This window comes from Sceloporus occidentalis, unplaced genomic scaffold (assembly GCF_023333645.1).
Source record: "Sceloporus occidentalis isolate IW3139 unplaced genomic scaffold, rSceOcc1.0.p SCAF_119, whole genome shotgun sequence".
Classification (NCBI taxonomy): Eukaryota; Metazoa; Chordata; class Lepidosauria; order Squamata; family Phrynosomatidae; genus Sceloporus; species Sceloporus occidentalis.
This window is the reverse complement of record NW_028317099.1, coordinates 2,907,736-2,928,211: the sequence shown is the minus strand read 5'-3', so window position 1 is coordinate 2,928,211 and position 20,476 is coordinate 2,907,736. Positions and strand designations below refer to the sequence as shown.

The following is a 20,476-nucleotide window of genomic DNA, read 5'->3' as shown; positions in this document are numbered from 1 at the left end:
GCTTGTGGATGGGGAAGATACTACTTGGGGCAAAAGGCACTTCTTTTTACTCACTGGGCTAGTAGAAGTACTAGTTGTGCTACCCTTTAACTTTGAACGTGCTTCTGGGGCTTTAGGCTTTCCGTAAAAAAACAATAGAGCTTGTGGGCCTAGCAGCACTACTACTGCCTGCTTTTGGTGCCTTTCCTTTACTTGATGATCCTTCAAGCAATGCTTTCTTAAACGATAAGCGAGAGCTTGGCCTACTTGACCGACTAGACTGACGCAAAGGCTGCATCTTAGAACTGGTGGTGGTGGTGGTGGTGGTAGATGGAGCTTGTCCCTCCTTAGTCCCAAAAGTGTGTAGTGTAGTGTTTAACCCCTTAATGACAAAGCCCGTACATGTACGGGCTCAAAATGCATTTTTTTCAATGTGTTTAGGGACCGCCCATTGTCCTTAAGGGGTTAAAACTATAAAAAAATAAAAAATTAAATTAGAGGAAGTTTCTCTTCAGTGCTACTGCTGAAAAAGTAAAACTATGCACAACTGCACTGTTCTGTTGTGTGCAATCTGCCAAAGTGCTCAAGTTATTTAAATTATTAACTCAAGATTAACTATTTATATTAACTAGCAGTATTTTATTTTTAATTTAAATTTACACGGGCCTAAGAGCCTAGCCTACTACTATGCTAAAGCCATATTTCCTTACTATTCTAAGTCTAACTCTAGGCAGATGCTCTCAAGCCCATTAAGCTAAAGTGAGGTTAAATCAGATTCAGTATATGATTTATTAATTAATATTAAATTATATAATATTAATAGATTATAAATCAGAATTACTTATATTATGGATTATAGAGTATAGATTATGAATTAGAATTACTTATATTATAGATTATGAATTAGAATTTATTATATTATAAATTATATAATATATTATAGATTAAGATTAAAGATTAGAATTATTTATTAAATTATATTATGGGGCTAAACAACTTTTAGTTTAAATCAGATACAGAAGCAGACAGATATAGTTGTCCTACTTCTGCTTACTCTACAAAAATGTGCTAAATTATTTTGTTTTTTAATAGTACTACAGCTAGTACCTTGAAGCTTTTCTTAGTACAGTTGTCATCACACAGTCAATCTTTCTTGAAAATAAATTAGAAAATAAAATGTAACAGCAAAACCGTTAGCTTCACTGCTTGCTGAACAAAAACACACAGCACTTATTCGGCTGCACTCACTAGCCCAACAAGTTCACTTCACTGATGGACTGAGGTGAGCAAAACAAATGAAATAAAATTAAATATCAATTAAGAAAAATTGACTTGGTCTCTTGCTGTTGCTAAAACAAAGCACAAACTAAGGAGCTGCAGCACCAGTACTAATAAGATTAGCTGAACTATAAAGTTATTAAATTATTAATAATTTGTTAATTAATTAATAATGAATTATCAAATTCTAGATTGATCTTAAAGGTAGTAGTGGACTGGTTAATCTTTATGTTGGATACATTATTAACCCTTCTACCTGACAGACAGTCTCAAGCAAAATAAGCTAGTAGTAATTTATAGCTAATTAATTATTAAGCTAACTAAAATGAATTATATAATATTACTATAATGATTTTAGATTAGACATCAGTAGTTGTCTTGAATGTCTACACTCTACACTAGTATACTATAGTATATATGACTGACAAATATATATAATAATATTAATGTATTAAATTATTATATATTCTATTAAATTATTATTTATACATTCTATTATTTATTTAATTTATCTAAGTGAAGACAGGGCAGGCAGTAGGCACTGCCAGCCCAGGGCAAGGACAACCCAGTGCCAGTGAGGCACTGTGTGCACTGTCAACTCAACAGCACTACACAGTTGATGACAGACAGAAGCACTAAAAAAAATGTAATTAAAAAATGACTAAATTATTATGTAAAGAGTACACTGTGAGAAATGGCAGGCTGAGGCTTACCAGTCTCACACAGAACTATCTCTCTCTGTAATGCTCGGATGCAGCACAGCAGTGTTGCCAAAGCAGTCACAGTGAAAAATGAATGAAAATGAAAATGAGCTCTCAGGCAAGCTCTGGTCTTATAAAGGCGGTTTCAGGATTCAGAAAACAGAAGCCACAGGCATTGGACGAGACCTTTAGCGTGACGTCACAAGAGCCGATTCTTCGTGGTTGTGCGTCTTCGCCTACGTTTTACTGGCACTGTATTCTGTTCTACGTTTCTTTGGAACGAACAAAAAAACGGACTCTTCGTGTTTGTTTTCATGTTCGCCCAAAGACGAATGCACAAGTCTACTTATTTCTGAGAACTGAAAAGTAAGCGAGAAATGTAACAAAGTGTTGGAAAAAGCAAACGGTGTGTTGGGTTGTATAGCTAGAGGCATCAATAGCAAAAAGAGGGAAGGAAGTGTTTGACCTTACCCAGAATATTGTGAGACACCTTCTCCAGAAGGTTATTGCCATTCTGAAGGTAGTTCAGATGCTGCTATAATGGTTAATTGTTTGCTGTATTAAAAAAAAAAAATATTAAAAAAGGCCAAGGGATCTGAAAATGTATTTCTTAGAAGAGCAAATTGAAGGAGGAGAAATGAAAACACAACAAACACAGAAGTATATTCCAGGAGGAGCAGAAATATTAGTACAAGAAGACATAATCTAAAACTTGTGGGTCAGAGAATTATGTGTTTATTTTGCTTTGTTGCAACATAAACATGTAATAGGATGTTTTACTTTACTGAGAGGGTGGAAGTTAAGTGGAACAGCTTCCAAGTGGCTACGGCTCATAGAGTGAGGGAACTTAAAAATGCATGATATAGGCAAAGTTTGTGACTAAAGATTACTGGAGTCGTGAATCTAAAATTTTTATAGGTAGAGACATGCATTTCCAACGAGAGACTGATCTTAGCTAATAGGTTAAAAAGTTTCTGCGTAAAGGTGCCAAGCGGGCCAGATGTCATTATAGAAACCAGTGTTTGAGACCATTGAGAAAACAGAAATTTTACTCATTTCCTTTCTCCAGTATAGTGGCCGTACTTGTGGGCTTGTTCTTTCCCCGGGACAAGACGCTCTAAAAGATAAATAAAGAGTTAAAAAGCCCTCCCCTCCCGATGGACGCAGACAACCTCCGCTGCCAACCACACCTCCTCCCGGCTGCAGCGGAAGTTGTCTACGCGGATCGCGTAGAGCTCTATACGCTGCCCGGACAACGCACCGGGGACTCAGAAGCTCCGGTAAGTTTGGAGGAGGAAGGGGGAGGGAGTGTTAAATTGGGGGCATAAGGCTTTTCTGGAGGCAGAGTGTTCTGCGAAATGCCTTTTAACCACCTTAATGCCACTTTGCCTCCAGAAATGCCTTTTAACCCTCTATACACCACTCTGCCTCCTGAAATGGCTTATAGCTCCCTATATGCCCCATAATATGCCTTTTAACCCCCTAAATGCCAAAGTGGCATATAGGGGTATAAGGCAATTCTGGAGGCAGAGTGGCACATAGGGGCTCAAAAGGCATATCATGGGGCACAGTGGCATATAGGGGGTAGAAGGCATTTCTGGGGCAGAGTGGCAAGCCAGGGGGCAGATGTGCATAACTGGGAGGGCAGGTTGAAAAAAAAAAGGAAATAAAAACAAAATATTTTTCTCAATCATAGCTTTTATTAAAAAAAAAATTGTTCACATTGTTCACATGAATTAAAATTTACTGGTAAAACTTTTTTCCTGTAGGGTCGTCTTATATTCAGACTTTTTCTTTTTTCATAAATTTATATTCAGATTTTTGGGGGTCGTCTTATAATCAGGGTCATCTTATAATCGAGCAAATATGGTAATACAAAAACGAGGGAGGGAAATACGGACTGTCACTATACTGGGGAAAAGAGAATTTACGGTGAGTAAAATTTCTGTTTTTTTCCCTACGTATAGTGGCGGTACCCGTGGGATATAACAAGATCCCTTAATGGGAGAGAATCAGGAATTAACTGCATGCAGGACCTGCCACCAAACAAGGTTTCTTAGGCAGAGGGCATGTCCAGCCTGTATTTTTTTAATAAATGTATTCCAGGAGGACAATGTGGCTGCTTTGCATATTTCTTCCGGTGAAACTGATGCCTTTGCTGCCCAAGAAAACGGACATGGATCTTGTGGAATGGGCGTTAACATGTGAGGGACGTACTGCATCACAGGCCTTGTATGCCAAGTGTATAGTATCTGTAAGCCATCTAGCTAATGACCCGATGACTTTCCTTGAAATTTTACAAAAATATGGTCTGATGAACAAAAATAAGCAGTACGTTTCAAATAAATGCATAGAGCTCTTTTGACATCTAAGGTATGTCATGTTCTTTCCTACAGTGAGTGCTTGGAGTTTCCCAATTCTTCGTGCTGATGTAATGGCCACTAGAAAGGCAGTCTTAGGGGAGAGAAATTTAAGGGACACATCCTCTAGAGGTTCAAATGGAGATGAACACGGGGGAAATTATGTGATACGCGCACAGGGAGAGGTGCTTTGGAGGAACGGACGTAATGACGTGAAGGCGCAACGAGGAAGCTGAAGCGGCTACCGGACCCCACGGCTGGACTAGCTGGTGCAGCGGTTCGGAGACGGGTGGCGAGCTGGCGTAGCGGTGACGTCTCGAAGTGTCTTGGTGCCCTGGAGTGACAGCGTCTCTGCATTTTTTCCTCCTGGTGCCTCAGCGTCCTGGTTGGTTGGTGCCCCTGTGTCCCGGTTTGTTGGCGCCACAGTGTCCGCCAAGGTGTTCAGTGCCCAGGTCCTGTAATCGGATGTGATTTTGGGTGGCTGCATTGACGGACAGCCGAGAAGTGCCTTGGAGGGATCAAGAGGCCAGACGAAACTGCATGGGGGCTCCCAAAGTAATGCAGTTGTAAAAAAAAAAAAAAAAAGATACTTATGCTATCCAGGAGCAGGACTAACAAGCCGACAACAGCACTGGTTGGACACGCATAACGCAAGTACTAGATCTCTTTTTGGAATCCCAGACCAGTTGTTTCTTACTATAAAATTTATTTAGAGTACCTAACTCATGTATTATGAAAGGTCTACTTGAATAATTACTGTTTAAAGGTACTCAATACAAAATCTGAGATCACTGTTATAGAAAAAATAATCCAGAGCGATTACTAAAACAGGCGTTCATATAGAGCAGGGGCGTCCAACATGCGGCCCGCGGGCCAAATGCGGCCCGCAAGACCTCGAGGTGCGGCCCGCGTAAGATCGGCAGCCAGGGCAACCGATCTTACACGAGCCGCACCTCAAGCCCTGCTACTTACTTGTGGGAGGGTCTTCTGGACAGCACAGAGGAAGCGGAGTTCACGTGACATCCTACTTCCTCTGTGCTTTAGCAGAGAAGGCAGAGGGAGGCCGCGCCCCCTGCTGAAGTCTGTGAGCGGCATCGAAGGGAGATGCAGTGCAGGTAAGGGGGTGGGGAGGGTGTTTGAATGAGTGTGTGTGATTGAGGGAATGAATCTGTGAATTAATGATTATATGAATAAATGAGTGTGTGTGTGTGTGTGATAGCATGGATGTGTAAGTGCTGGAACCTAGGCATGATGGGACTGTGATTGCTGTTAGCAATCACACTCCTATCATGCCAAGTCAGCCAGTACATGCTGAAACCTGGCTAGCTGCCCCCCTTGTGTATTGATGCTGCCAGCAGTATGGGGTCTGCACATCACTTACAGCCATCCTGTACCAGCGTGTATTGGCTGACTTGGCATGATAGGAGTGTGATTGCTAATAGCAATCAGAGTCCCATCATGCCTAGGTTCCAGCATTTACTGGATGGATGTGTAAGTGCTGGAACCTAGGCATGATGGGACTGTGACTACTGTTAGCAATCACACTCCTATCATGCCAAGTCAGCCAGTACATGCTGAAACCAACTAGCTGCCCCCCTTGTGTAGTGATGCTGCCAGCAGTATGGGGTCTGCACATCACTTACAGCCACCCTGTACCAGCATTTACTGGCTGACTTGGCATGATAGGAGTGTGATTGCTAACAGCAATCACAGCGAGCACAGTCCCATCATGCCTAGGTACCAGCATTTACTGGTTGCCTGGGTATGATAGGAGTGTGATTGCTGTTAGCAATCACACTCCTATCATGCCAAGTCATATTGCAAATTTTGTCCAATTGTGTGTTACCTACTTTTATTAAACATGTGAGTTTTTATTATTTTTAAAGGTGGGGGTCATTTTCGGTTTTGGTTAAGTGAACCCTGAATGTTTTGGTCCAGAATTTTCATTTTAGTTCATCCCTAGAATTAATCTAGGGAATCCTGAATTTGTAGTCGCAAAACTTTCAAGGCCCAGAAATCAGTGAGAGGAAGAGTAAAGGTTTTGTGTCATTTTACTTTATTTTAATCTGCATATTTTATTAAAGGCCATATTTTTTGTCACAGTGAAAAATGAGTGCGGCCCGCGCACGTATACAATTCTGATGAAGTGGCCCACTGCAGAAAAAACTTGGACACCCCTGATATAGAGTATATCCCTAAAAATAACATCATAAAGAAATAAGCAAAGTATATGGAGCCTGACTCAGCTTTCTAAAGCATAATTATACAGCTAGCGGTCTTGTCAGTATAAATAACACCCAGTACCTGTGAACAGCTGTTTCCTCAGTATGAAATCTATTAAGAGCATTATTGATTAATTATTTTTCAAATGGCATATATGAACTTTTAGAATAACAAATATAAAACCAAGGAAGTTTAAGCCATATTTCAAAGTCTATGAAGATTATACCTACTGCCCAAGAAGCAATTGTACTAAATTAACATACAATTAAATCAAAAGCTACTATGATACAGCTAATGGACTCTAACGGTCCCTGGACTAATTTATATCTCACCTAAGAGACGCCGCACTGGACCCTACTATTTTTTATAAATTAAGAGAAAAAAGCCAGATACAGGGCAAAGGACATACTAACAAGATGTTACGGAGAATTAACAGTCAAGATGGCCTCAAAAAAGGAAGAACCAAAGTACAAAAAAGGGAAAAGCGTGATATTGACCAAAGGAAAGAAAAAAATATTACTACATTAGTTTCCCCTCAGGCCCCTAAAAAAATGGAGGAATCTCTATGCCTCTCGGACGCTACCATAGATGAATCTGGAAGACAATCTCTCAGTCCTAGTTATCAAATGACGCAACAGATTACCAAAGATTATTTTCAACAATGTATGGAAAAGCATCTTACTCAATTTAAAGAAGAACTAACGAAAGTACATAATGACTGGAAAACCGAATTTAAAAATGGATGAAAGCCTCAAATTAAATCAGCAAAAATGTGAGCATTTGGAATTCGAGATAAAATCCATAAAAGAAGATCTCAGCCAAAAAGAAAATATGATACGAGAACAAAAACTGATAGATTCTGAAGATAGATCACGAAGGAAATACTTAAGAGTTAGAGGTATATGTGAAGAGATTAAACAGGACTCTATTAGAGGTTTTCTGAAAGAGTTATTCATAGATATTGGCATTCTTGAAGTAGAAAGAGATGATGTAATTGAACAAGTCCACAGAACTACAAAGCCTAAATCCATCATGGATTCTAAACCAAGAGATATAATCATTTGTTTTTCCACATTTTATATACAACAGAAAATACTGAGGGCTTCAAGCGCTTATACCTCTAAAGAAGTTAGGATTCAACATCTGCTCTTTTTCCAAGATCTATCATTTGATACTAGACAAAAGAGAAGGGGATTTAAAGACATAACTAAGACTCTACGGGACAGAAACATCAGCTATTTATGGGGCTTCCCAGTAAAACTGATTATAAGGTTTGGAAAACAGGTGGTCACTTTGTCCTCAGCTAAAGAGGCTAGGCAATGGCTAAATGATGAGCTTCCTTTAAACTAGGGACATCAAGGACATCTAAGAGTCGCCTTCCTTTTTTTTTTTTTTTTTTTGCAGGATATATGAATCTTATTAACTTGCATTGAATATTGATCACTGAGTTCCTTATTGATAGACAAGGGTTTAAGTGAAATGTATTACTTGTCTTATGATATGTTTTATAATGGTAGAAGGAAGAAGGACAAATGAAAAACACTGAAATTGTAAGGATATTAATAGACTAAAAAATATACAGTGATAGAACATTCTTCTTCTTCATCCAAAAAGAATCGAGGGGTGGCAATTCAAATCTCTAATAATATTAAATCTGAGATAATTTATAAACAGAAGGATAATTGCGCCACGTATGTCTTTATTGTCTGTAAACTTGATGATAGAGTATATTCAATATTAAATATATATGCTCCTAATTCAAAACAAATTAATTTTCTCAATAGCACTCTACAGAAGATTCAAAAATATATACAGGGAACATTCTTATGCATGGGAGATTTGAATTGCGTTATAGATCCTGAAATGGACAGAAAAATTAATGAGAACTCTAGCAATAATAGTAACCAGCCTGCCCTATCGAGAACATTTAGGGAAACCTTGGTAAAATATGATTTTTATGACATATGGAGAACTATAAGATTGGCCGATAAAGATTATACTTTCTTTTCTCATCAACATAAATCCTTTTCAAGAATTGACCTAATACTGACTAAAGCCAATTAAAAATTTTTATAAAAATCACAATTAACAATGTAGCGTGGTCAGACCCCGATTCAGTAACTCTTGAAATGCTAAGGACCCTGGAGACTCCAAGACTATTTGCTGACAGGAAAAGACACCTATGAATACCTCTCTCTGAAAACTGAACAATATTTTCAAGAAAATTTGACAGAGGATATTAGCTTAGGAAACGTATGGGCAGGGTATAAATGTGTAATGAGAGGACTTTTAATTAAAAAATCTGCCTACTTTAGAACTAAGGGTAAAAAACATTTGTCAGAATTATATATTATATATATAATTTAAAAAGAAAGTGTGCGGAGCATCCTAGTGATTTACATATCACAAATATGATACAAGTTAAAAAAGAAATTCAAGAGATCCTTATTTCTAAAGCAAATTATAACCTAATTAAAATGAAACAAAAATATTATTATGTTGGTAATAGAGCGGATAAATTACTTTCCCATCAATTAAAAAAAACGAAACCTAAAAGATGGGAATAACCATCTGTATAGCCCGGAAAAGATAGGGAATGCTTTTGGTGAATTCTATTCAACCCTGTATAACACCTCTGATCAAAATCAGGACAGGGAACACATTAGGAAATACTTACTAGAATCTAAATTGCCAAAAAATATCAAAGGAACTAGCTGAACAATTAGATACACCTCTTACAGATGATGACGTTTGGAAAGCAATAAAATCAATGAAACTGAACAAGACCCCTGGACCTCATGGTTTTACAGCATTATTCTATAAAATAATTTATTAAATTATTTCCTCATTTAACAAACATTTTTAATCACATTAAAAATACTAAGACCTTTCCTAATGGCATGTTAGAGGCATCTATCCATCCAATTTCAAAACTGGGGAAAGATGGTACAAATTTGGCTAACTATAGGCCGATTTCTCTAATTAATGTTGATACAAAGATATATTCTGCCATCCTTGCTGAACGTTTAAAGGCAATTAGCCCCCAGTTAATCCATAAGGACCAAACAGGCTTTATTAAGGGAAGACAATCTAACGACAATACGCGTAAAATAATTGACCTTGTGGAATATGTATGCACATATAAGATTCCTACTGCGTTCTTGGCCCTGGACGCTGAAAAGGCTTTTGACAGAGTCAACTGGACCTTCCTTGAGGAGTCACTACGCTGTTACGGGTTAGGGGAAGGATTCATTGATTCGTTAATGTCATTATATACAAGCTCGACTGCTAGAGTAATAGGTTAAGGGTTTAAATCAGATTGGTTTAATATGTATAATGGCACTAGGCAGGGATGCCCTTTACCACCCCTGTTATATGTTCTTACCATAGAACCTTTGGCGTCCAGGATCAGGAACAATGTGGATATCAAGGGGATTAAGATCGGGGATACCGAAAACAAAATTAGTCTATACGCGGATGACGTTTTGATTTTTTTATATGACCCAATGTCATCCCTAAAAGTACTAATGGGCGAAATATTATACTTTAGTCAATTTTCAAATTACAAATAAACATTAAAAAGACACAAGCGGTGATGGCAGGCATTCCAGATTTGATAAGAATGAAACTGGAAAAAGAATATGATGGAACATGGGAAATGAATAAGATCGATTATCTAGGTATTATTATTCCACTTAAGATATCCAACATCATTGAAATTAATTATAATAAGCTACGAGTTGAACTGTTAAAACAAATTTCAGCCTGGAAGGGATTATTTGTGTTTTGGCTAGGTAGAATAAATATTATAAGATCCTACATAATTCCCAAATGGCTATATATTTTAAGAATGATACCTCTTCCAAATTATTGGATTCAAATATTCCAAAAAAATATAAAAAAATTCATATGGGCGGATAAAAAACCCAGAGTTTCCAGAAAAATTATTTATGCAAACAAAATGGTCTAAATGTGCCCCGCTTGGGGAGATACGGGCAGGCTAGCCTCCTCTTACACACTCTAAAGATTCAATATAAGCATAGCATCAATGAACTTTTGTTTCATATAGAACAAGAATTGACAGGAATATCTAATCTGGAATGCCTGTTATGGTTGCATCACGATAGGTTCCATATAATATCAAAATCTCTTCCTATTTCTCTAAAAAGTACAATGGAATTCTGGTATTCTTTTAAACATCGTATAGTATTGAGAAATAAAATTATGTTATCAGCTCCGCTTGAAATACTACATAATAATATTTCTAATCTGAATCTTAGGAAATGGTGTAACTTTAAAAATAAAAGAGTTAAAGACATATTGATTGAAAATAAATTGAAACCATTTATTCAAATCTTTGAGGAATTTAATCTTAATAATCTGGAGTCTTTTACTCTTTTAAGAATTAAGCATTACCTAAATAAGAATCTAGAGGATGTATGCGTACAGATTAGTGAAGTATTTTCACGAGAGATAGTTACTAAATGTCTGAAAAGATGTTACTCTATATTAGAGGATATCGAATCCCCACTTCGTATTAACGCCTTGACTTCTCGGCAACAGGATCTCTGCATTCAAATTGATCAAAAACAATGGGTAAATAGCTTAATGGAAATAAATAGAGGAAGAGTTTGGATGCTGCTGCCACTAATGCCATGTTCCTGCTTATGGGTGGGTAGGAAGAAACAAGGAAGTGATTGCGTGGAGCCTTGAAAAATCTGATCTTTTAGCCTTCTGATATTGTTTGTCGGATCCATGAGTTGTTTGTAGTCTGGAACCACGTGTTCTGAAATACCTGAAGGCGACCTCCCACTCAGAATTTTCTTGGCTTTTCTTGTCTAGTGGGTTTTGCTTGAAATCTTCCTTCTCTGTTTTGCCTCCAAAAATAGATGCTCTGGAATATCTTAGTTTGTTTGGATATCTCCGATTCCATCTTGGTCTCAGGTCTTGTGGAAGAGCTCTCTTAGTATCAGACATTTGTTTGATGAGATCCTCTATTGATGAGATCCAAATAACTTTACCTTTTTAAAGGGGAGATCGCACAGCGCCAATTGAGTTGCCGTATCTGCATTCCTTGACCTAAGCCATACTGCTCTTCTGAAAGACCCATATTCCGTGCAGAAAGCTTCACAACTTCCTCTACCGTATCAATTAGGAAATTTCTTTAAAAGGTGTGTAATGTCTTCATCTGCATCTTCTAATAAATGCTCTTTTGCACTGAAACCCTGATGCCTGAAAAATTCTTCTACCAGCAGTTTCAGCTCTTTTGTCCATGGCGTCCTTGAGACCAGCCACTTGTCCTATAGAAAGGGTAGTTCTCTTAGACAACTGCGCTATTTGCACGTCAACCTGCACATGAAAGACACTATGTGAAGCTACAGGATGATCCCACCAAGAAATTTACTAAACAACTCAATAAGATAATAAAAAGACTGCCATACACCATTAAAGACCAGCTAAAACCACTAATACATGAAGATCCAAAATTGGGCTCCTTCTACATGCTACACAAAATACACAAAGAAGGCAACCCAGGGAGACCCATCATCTCAGGAATTGGTACACTGACAGAGAATATATCTGGCTGGATAGAAAACACCCTGTAACCACTAATACAAGAAACACCCAGCTTCCTTCAGGACAGCACAGACCTCTTAAACAAACTGGCTGACCTCCCACAGAACACTCTCCTGGCCACCATGGACGTTGAATCCCTATATACTAACATCCCACACAGAGATGGCATAGCAGCATGCCAGGAATACCTGAACCGATACAACATGGACATTGAATCAGTTACGCAGCTCATTCAATTTATACTTAACCACAACTATTTCAGGTTTGGACAGGACCTCTACATCCAGAAAACTGGGACTGCGATGGGTACTCGAATGGTGCCACAATGCGCTAACCTCTTTATGGAAAAATTAGAAGATTTCATATCCACCTGCCAAAAAAAAACCCTGGTGTACCTTCGCTATATAGATGATATTCTAATCATCTGGACCGCCAGCAAAGAGGAACTTCTCACCTTCTGATCATTATGGCAGTAATTATGGAAAAAACATATTAATAAAAAAAAATAAGTATTACCTGATCACTTGTCGGTGACATTTTAAGTAACTGATTATTGATCGGTCTCCCTGATCAATGTCCGTGGCCTAAACTTGTCACTAACAAGCCTGAAAACTTTCACAATTACCCTAGTTGAGCCCCTTGACTTGTCTACTGTTCATAAACATATACTTTTATGGGGTAATTTACAGTGGGGGCCCCCAGTAAACCAATTTCTGAAAATTCCAAATTTGAAAACTAAAATGCACATGTTCCAGTTTTGCCCTCATAGCTTCCTCAAAAAATGCATGAACCATGCATGTGAGGCCTTGTTGGGGGATGTTGGTGAACACAATTTGGTGTTTTTTTTTCTGCGGTTCCACATACTCTATACAAAATATAATATGAAATCTAAAGCAACATTGCAATATATGCAAAAAAACCCCATAAAAATACCTCAAAATTTGGCAGCAATTGGTGATAAAATCCCTGTTTGAAAAGTGTCAAAATTACCCTAGTTGTACACCTTGACTTATCTACTGTTCAGAAACATATAATTTTGGGGGGATAATCAGTATCTGTGACAACTATTGCAGTTATTAGCCTCATGCCAAATTTGAAAAAAATTACATTTTAAAAATGTGATGCAATGGGAAGATATTGCTGGAGAGATGTAGTTCCATTTAACTTTTCTGTGCATTAAGTAGCTCCGTCCTCAGCGGGCTCTTGCTCTAAGAAAAGCACATAACATATGCAGGAGTTCTTGTAAATCACTTCAGGGAGAACGCTTTATAATGCAATGTAAATTCAGGGAGCTGAAATCATAACTCTGCTGCAAACTCTACTTACATTCTCTGTTTAGTGAATAAACCCCAAACTCTGTGTGGTACTCACTGAGCTCTTCCAACATAAGGCTGGAGTAATTCATGTCCTTCGCAAAGGTTAAATGGTCTACATGTTTTAAAAGCTGTTTATTAACATGCATATTAACTTTTTTTGTGTCTATTAATTAAGGTGTTAAGTGGTCAGTTAACTTATGGGTTAATTTGGCTGACCAGACTCTACTCCACTGTTCATTAATCTGCGAGTTAGATGCATGCAAGTATCCATGGCTTTATATTTTACAATTGGGAGTATGTGAACTTGTGTGACCTCACCTATGATTTGCAAAATTAACATTGGCCCACAATACCATATTTTAAATGTAAAAAAAATGGAGGTCCCAACAGTAGGTTGACAATTCTCTTGCCCTGCAAGGAGGTGTGTGGGCTAAATAAATATTCTGTGAGGAGTATGTTCATTTATGTCCCCCTTTCCCTTACCCCTTGCTTTGTGGGATAAGGGATTGAATGATGAAAATACATCCAATGAGATGAGGGGTTAATGTATACGGTATCTTTGCCAAACACCTTCCACCCCCCAATCCCTGACTTATAGGATGGGAAGGATCGGGTTACTTAGAACCTACCTACTCCACTACTCCTAAGTTCCTCTGGTAAATAGAGAAAAAAGGTTTATATATCTTAACCCAAAAAAGAATTAAAAAAAAAATGAAAAATAGAAAATCTTCCCTGATGGCACTGTCATATAATGGGTGCTGGTGAATTTGCAAGTTGGACGTTGGTATTTTTTGCCAACTCGTGAGCGCTCCAACCTTAGTGAATAGAGGTGCCATCTTTTTAGTACTTGGGCATCACCTTTTATTTTTATTTCAACAAGAATAGATAATTGTTTGTGTTTAATGTCTTTATGTTTTACTAATTCTTGAATGAGGACAAGCATTTATTATATGCTGAACTTTCATAGAGAATTTCAAGTCATCTAATTTTCTCACCCTGCATTTGAAATGAAGGTTCTTCCAGTTATGCTACAATAAATATCTATAAAAATGGTTATTCTTTTACATGTACCATGTTGTTCCTTTATCCCATTAGGAGTACACTGTAGATGTTTTCTTCAGGCAAAGCTGGCTGGATGAAAGGTTAAAATTTAATGGACCCATGAAGACACTGCCCCTCAATAACCTACTTGCCAGCAAGATCTGGACCCCAGATACCTTCTTTCACAATGGAAAAAAATCAGTAGCCCACAATATGACAACGCCAAACAAGCTTTTGAGGCTCATTGACAATGGAACCCTTCTCTACACAATGAGGTAAGGGGCAAGGATAACACTATAGGTCACGCAGGGGACTATAAGCAAATTTTTACAGTTATACACCTTGATGGTATTATTATTATACTTTATTCATAAAGCGCCGACAGATTCCGCAGCGCTGTACAAAGATGAAAATGTTACAGCTAATGACAAGTACAATACAGCAATTGACATACAGATACAAGAGTAATGAAGGGCCCTGTTCCTGCAGGAACTTACAGTCTAGGTATGGTATTTTACTATGCCCTGTCCAAAGTTCAATTTAGATGTCAAAAGGGTCTATACACTAAACTGCGACTGCTTGAAAGAATGGATGTTTCTAGTAGGAAACAAAAGTCCAACTAACAAATTACTAATGCTAACTTACATTAACAGTCCCAAAATGACAATGGGAGAATAGTCCCCAGTTATAGCCCCCTCACCCCTCTCATTCCTAGTGGGGTGTGATATAAAAGTATAATTTAAACTAGACTTGTGCATTCAGATTGGTACAAACTTTGTCTTTTTTAATGAAATATGCCTGCTTTGTGCATTGGTACAAAACTCCGATAACATGAAGGGTTCCTGACGAAACAACTGAAAAAAAAAAAGACAAAAGATTTGTTTATTCATTTGCCACGTTTTAGTGCCCTGTGAGACTGTGAACCCCAGGGAGTTGATTGGCATGGCATCTGGGTACAGCTGCTATGCAGATTTTACATATGGGTCCCTGGGGTGGAGCAATTGGAGAGCAGAGTGGGCCAATGCTCTGTTCCCCCATTCTGTGAAAATTCCATGCCGGCTTTTCCAGGAGGCTAGAAGTCTGCAGGATCCGGTCCGGGATTCCTATGGGGGCCGGCGTCAGGCACAGGTGCTGGGCATTAAAAACCCAGATGATACTCAGAGAGACTGTTTTCCCTGAGCTCCATGGGCAAGGAGAGGCCCTGAAGAAGACCATCCCTGAGCCAAGTGAGGCAATACCTGCCTGGACCTGTGTGTGCTGTCTGGGGGAGGTTTTCCAGAGCCTGGCTTAGCTGGGTCTGGCGGGGAGGTCAAGTTAGTGGGTGATTAGGCTGGTCAGTCTGGGCCAGCATAGTTTAGTTAGAGGGCTCCAATTGGGAGCTAGGTGTTTATTTTTATGATTTGGTTTTGGGATTTTGCAACAAGCTGGTGTTCCCAACTCTGATTACCCTAGAGGAGTGTTCTTAGAACCCCTAAATGTGACATGTATGGCCCTCATGCTACAGGGTTTGTCACAGCCCCCAATTACAAACTGTTTTGGCACTCTTGGTTAAGGTAAAGTGGAAATGTACTGTGTGTGGAAGGGTATCAGAAACTTTACTGGTACGGTTGAATTGGAGAAGCTGTAATATGCTGCAGTCTATGTATTTAATTAACTGATATACAGGAGACATTTTTCCTCATTTTAGGGCTTTTGATTACTTAAAAAAATGCCTCTACATTTTGATCAGCACAAAACAAACACCCTCTTTGAGTTCTATGGTTTTACAGATCAGGACATAACAATCAGTTCCTGTCAGGACTCCACCCTCTCAGCCTGGACTATTTAGGTGTCATGTCCGTTGCAGCCTCTAGAGATCACCTGTCAGATCACAGTAACTTGTATGCTAACAACCTGACCAGCTGCATCTGCTTACCTGGTTGCAATCCTCCCTCTTAAATACCTGTTGATTCCATCATTCCAGGCCTTTGCACTGCAGTGTATTCAGCCCCTGCTGTTTCTCTGCTTCCTGGCCTTATTCTGTCTCTAGTAGTTCTGTTGGATTCTACTTGTTTTGACCCGGCTTGTCCTGATTTTGATCTTGGCTCCTGATTTTGCTGTTATTCGTGATCTCCTGGTATTGATGCGGCTTGCCTGACCATGTCTGCCCTGTCTGAGGACTCCCTGGCATGTGTCCAGTGCCTTGCATGAGGACTGCCTGACGGAAGTCCGGTGCCCTGCCCGAGGGCTTTCCAGCTGTGTGCCCTGCCCGAGGGCTTTCCAGCTGTGTGCCCTGCCCGAGGGCTTTCCAGCCATATGCCCTGCCTGCCAGAAGTCCGGTGCCCTGCCCGACTTCCCAGGCAGTCCTCATGTTCATCCCCAGGCAGTCCTCATGTTCACTCACGTCCCAGCAAATTCACCCAAAAGTCAGACCTTGCAGTGCTTGGTGAAATTGCAAAAAAAAAAAATCCAAGAATCTCAGACTCTTCGGGCCTCAGAATGTTAAATGTTAAAGTTCATGACAGTACAATTAGAAAAAAGACTGAAAAAGTATAGTTTGTTTGGAACATTAAAGCATACCTGGGAACTCTCCGGAAGAAGCAACGAATCCTCCGGGTTGTGGGAGCAGGGTCTTAACACTCCCCACTCCCTGTCCATTTCCCCTTTAAATGAGGGTGTTTCCCGCGATGTCAGCGGGACCGCCCACTGACCTCAGCGGGCAGTCCTGGCTACGTCCTGCAAGTCCAGACCTCACTCGATGGAAATGCCATGATGGGATGTTAAGAGAGCTGTGCATAAACAAGTGCTGATAAACCTCAACCTACTGAAGTAACATTGTAAAGAAGAGTGGGGCAAAGTTCTTCCACCATGTTGTGAGATACTGATAAAATCATACAGAAAACAATACCATAGTCCTATAAGCTGAGGTCAGCATACCAGGAATCAGCAACCAGGAGGTTGTCCTCAATGTGCATTATCCTCTCTCAGTTCTTACATGTTTGACCTTGGCTTGTTTTACCTTGATGTTGATTCTCCAGTCTCCTGACCCTGGCTCCTTATACGATGATCCTGATTCCTGGTATGCTGACCCTGCACTATGAAGCATAGGCAGCCATCAGAGGGCAAGGATCACTGGGAATTAAAAGGTTTAAATAGGGAACAAAAGGATGGGGCACGGAATTCAAATTTGGCACCAAAATCCGTTTGAAACATCACTTCCGATTGTCAGGGCCCCCAGCTTTCTGTAAGTGGAGGGGGTCTCCCTCTTCTCTGTGGTGGTTGTTGCAGCTGTGAAGAGGAGGGGTTCTCCCCCTTCTTCGAGCAGAGGACAGAGAAGAGGAGTGCCATGCAGATATGTAACACTTCATGTTTATTCATTGATAAATATTGGTGACAAAATCAGGCATTTTACTGCGCTTGCGGACAGTTTGACTGTGTTTTAGTTGTTTCAAATGTAGGTTCTGTAATTGAGCTGAGTTGATTGAGACAGTTATGTTACCAGTCAAGCATCTAATTTGTGGACCACGCACGCACGGTTCCACCAGTTAGTACACCGCCATATGAAAACATGCCTCTTCTGGGTTCTGTACAGCCCCTCTTAAAAGGACCTATATAGCGCATTTGCCCTCCAAGCCTCGTTTCCACTGCAAAGCGAGGGGGCTGGAATTGGAGGACTATTTGAGTCCTAAGAACACAGTGATTGCCTGTTTTAGTGCCTTGTGCATTGTGGCTCCCATATCGTACTGATCTATTATTCCAGTTTTGACCCTTGGTTTATCCACAACCTCTCCTGCATATCCACAGTCCTTGACCTTGGCAAGTACCTGACTGAGAGATACTTATGCCTGCCTACCTGGTTGCCGACCCAGGCCATGTCATCTGATTTTTCCAGTCCTTGTCCTTAGCTTGCATGACACGTTTCTAACTGTCTGCCTGGTTACCTTCTTCGGCTTGCCTGAAAACCACCCCTGCTGCTACACTTCCACCTTGGCATATTAATATGCTCATATGCCATCCATCCATTTTAACAGTTGCCGGCTCCTCAGAACTCCATCCCGCAATGAACACCTATATACCATTAAGCAATACAGACAGCAAAAGGCCATCACCTTCCAGACTGGGTTCTACCTCTACTTCTCCACCCACCATTACCACTTCAAATTATACTTTAGAATTGCTTGTAAGGCTTCAAGGGTGTGTAACATATTACACCTGCTCTAGATCACCTGACTGGGACTATACTAACCAGGTTCCTGCATCAGTGGTCCTCCAAGTGTTATAACTCTGCTTTGTGCCCAGTTCGCAAAGGATATGGTCATCTAAAAAAACAATGTTGTTTATGACGCCGATGCCCTGGATTAAAATTATGAGCCATACATGTTGGAGTCAAGCAACACTTTCAGTAATAATGTCTCTGTTAGATGTTTTTCTCCTTCCACTCTGTGTGAGCAGCAGCAGTGTAGCTATACCATGGATTCCTCTACATGAACTGGCAGCACTACCACCATCACAAATGCTATTTTATTTTTTTTTATTTACAGTAAGGACAATAAGGATGTGGAATTCTCTGCCTGCAGAGGTAGTTTTATCGGAGTCCGTACAGACATTTAAACTGCAACTGGATGGATACTTGGAAAAACATAATATTCGGGGATATAATCTTTAATTATGGGGAAACGGCTTATTGATCCAAGGAGAAATCTGACTGCCATTTTGGGGTCAAGAAGGAATTTTTCCCTGGTTAGTGCAAAATTGGAAAGAGCCAAACTGGGTTTTTTTGCCTTCTTTTGCAACAAATTATCAGATATAGGAAAGGCTGAACTTGATGGACGCATGTCAGCCTATATAACTATGTAACTATCATGGGGGAGGAGGGCAAAACACTAGTACCATTGCTACCGTATCTGGTGAGCAATGTCATAGTAAATTGTGGGGGTACTTTTAGAGTGTGGAAGATGGGTGCATTGCAAGGTGCAAGTTTTGTCATAAGGTAGTGAGCCAGATGTTAGTAGATCTCACCAATTCTGGTATGACTCAAGATCTATGCTTCCGGGAGAAACTGACAGCATTGGTGCCAACCACAAACCTACAACTGGTTCCACCGCCAGCAGCAGCTGCCAGAGCAAAGGGCTTGGTAAGGCCTCTGCCTTCTAGAAGAATGCAACTATTTCAGAGGGGCAGGAACATCCACTGCATCAGCCTACCCTATAACACTTTAGGGCTTTGCATTCAAGGAGCACATCAAAGCAGCAGTTTCTGTCAGAAGTGCTTCCTTCTCCATGGTTGAGGGGGAGCATGCCTTTCTTTCACTGACTGTACACGGGTGGCCGCTTAAAAATTTGGATGACAGGATCACTGTTGCTGGCGTAGGCACACAAGATGACAGGAGATTCGAAACTGGGGCAGCAATCCAACAGGATTATAGATCTGCCACAATTTTAAACCTTGTGTAGGCTCATGGTGCACCAAAGAAAGCCAAAACAACAAAATGGTAAAGTTGCGTGTTGCAAAGGATCCCCATCTCATTGGTGGGAGAGTGGTGAACGTCCAGGGACACAAAATATCCTTAAACTGTTGGTGGAATAGTGCTATATGTCCATTTTTGCCAGGAAAACCAACGTGGAATGCACAGCGGAATGCATGGACCAGAAACCAGAAGTGCCCTACATATAGTTACATAGGCTAAAAAAGACATGCGTATATCAAGTTCAGCTTTTCCCACATCTGTTAATTGCCGTTGATCCAAAAAAGTCAAAAAAGTTTGTAGCTCTTTCCAATTTTGCAACAAACTAGGAAAACCAATTTCTTCTTGACCCCAGAATGGCAGTCAGATCTCTCCTTGTACCAAGAAGTTATTTCCCCATAATTTTAAAATTATATTTCTGAATATAATGTTTTTGCAAGTAATCATCCAGTTGTTGTTTAAACGTCTGCACAAACTCTGATAAAACTACCCCTGCAGACAGCATTCCACATCCTTATGAACAATAATAACAATACTATAAAAAAAAAAAAAAACCCT

At 39.8% G+C, this 20,476-nt stretch overlaps 1 protein-coding gene across 1 annotated transcript in view; it reads left to right on the top strand.

Annotated features, from left to right (window-relative positions):
• The window catches only part of LOC149282334 (gamma-aminobutyric acid receptor subunit alpha-3-like), a 202,475-nt gene that overhangs the window by 25,484 nt on the left and 156,515 nt on the right, over window positions 1–20,476 (top strand). Inside the window, exon 4 of the mRNA XM_089498382.1 lies at window positions 14,530–14,750. Coding sequence (XP_089354508.1) covers window positions 14,530–14,750 — 221 coding nt within the window. The remainder of the gene's footprint in view (window positions 1–14,529; window positions 14,751–20,476) is intronic.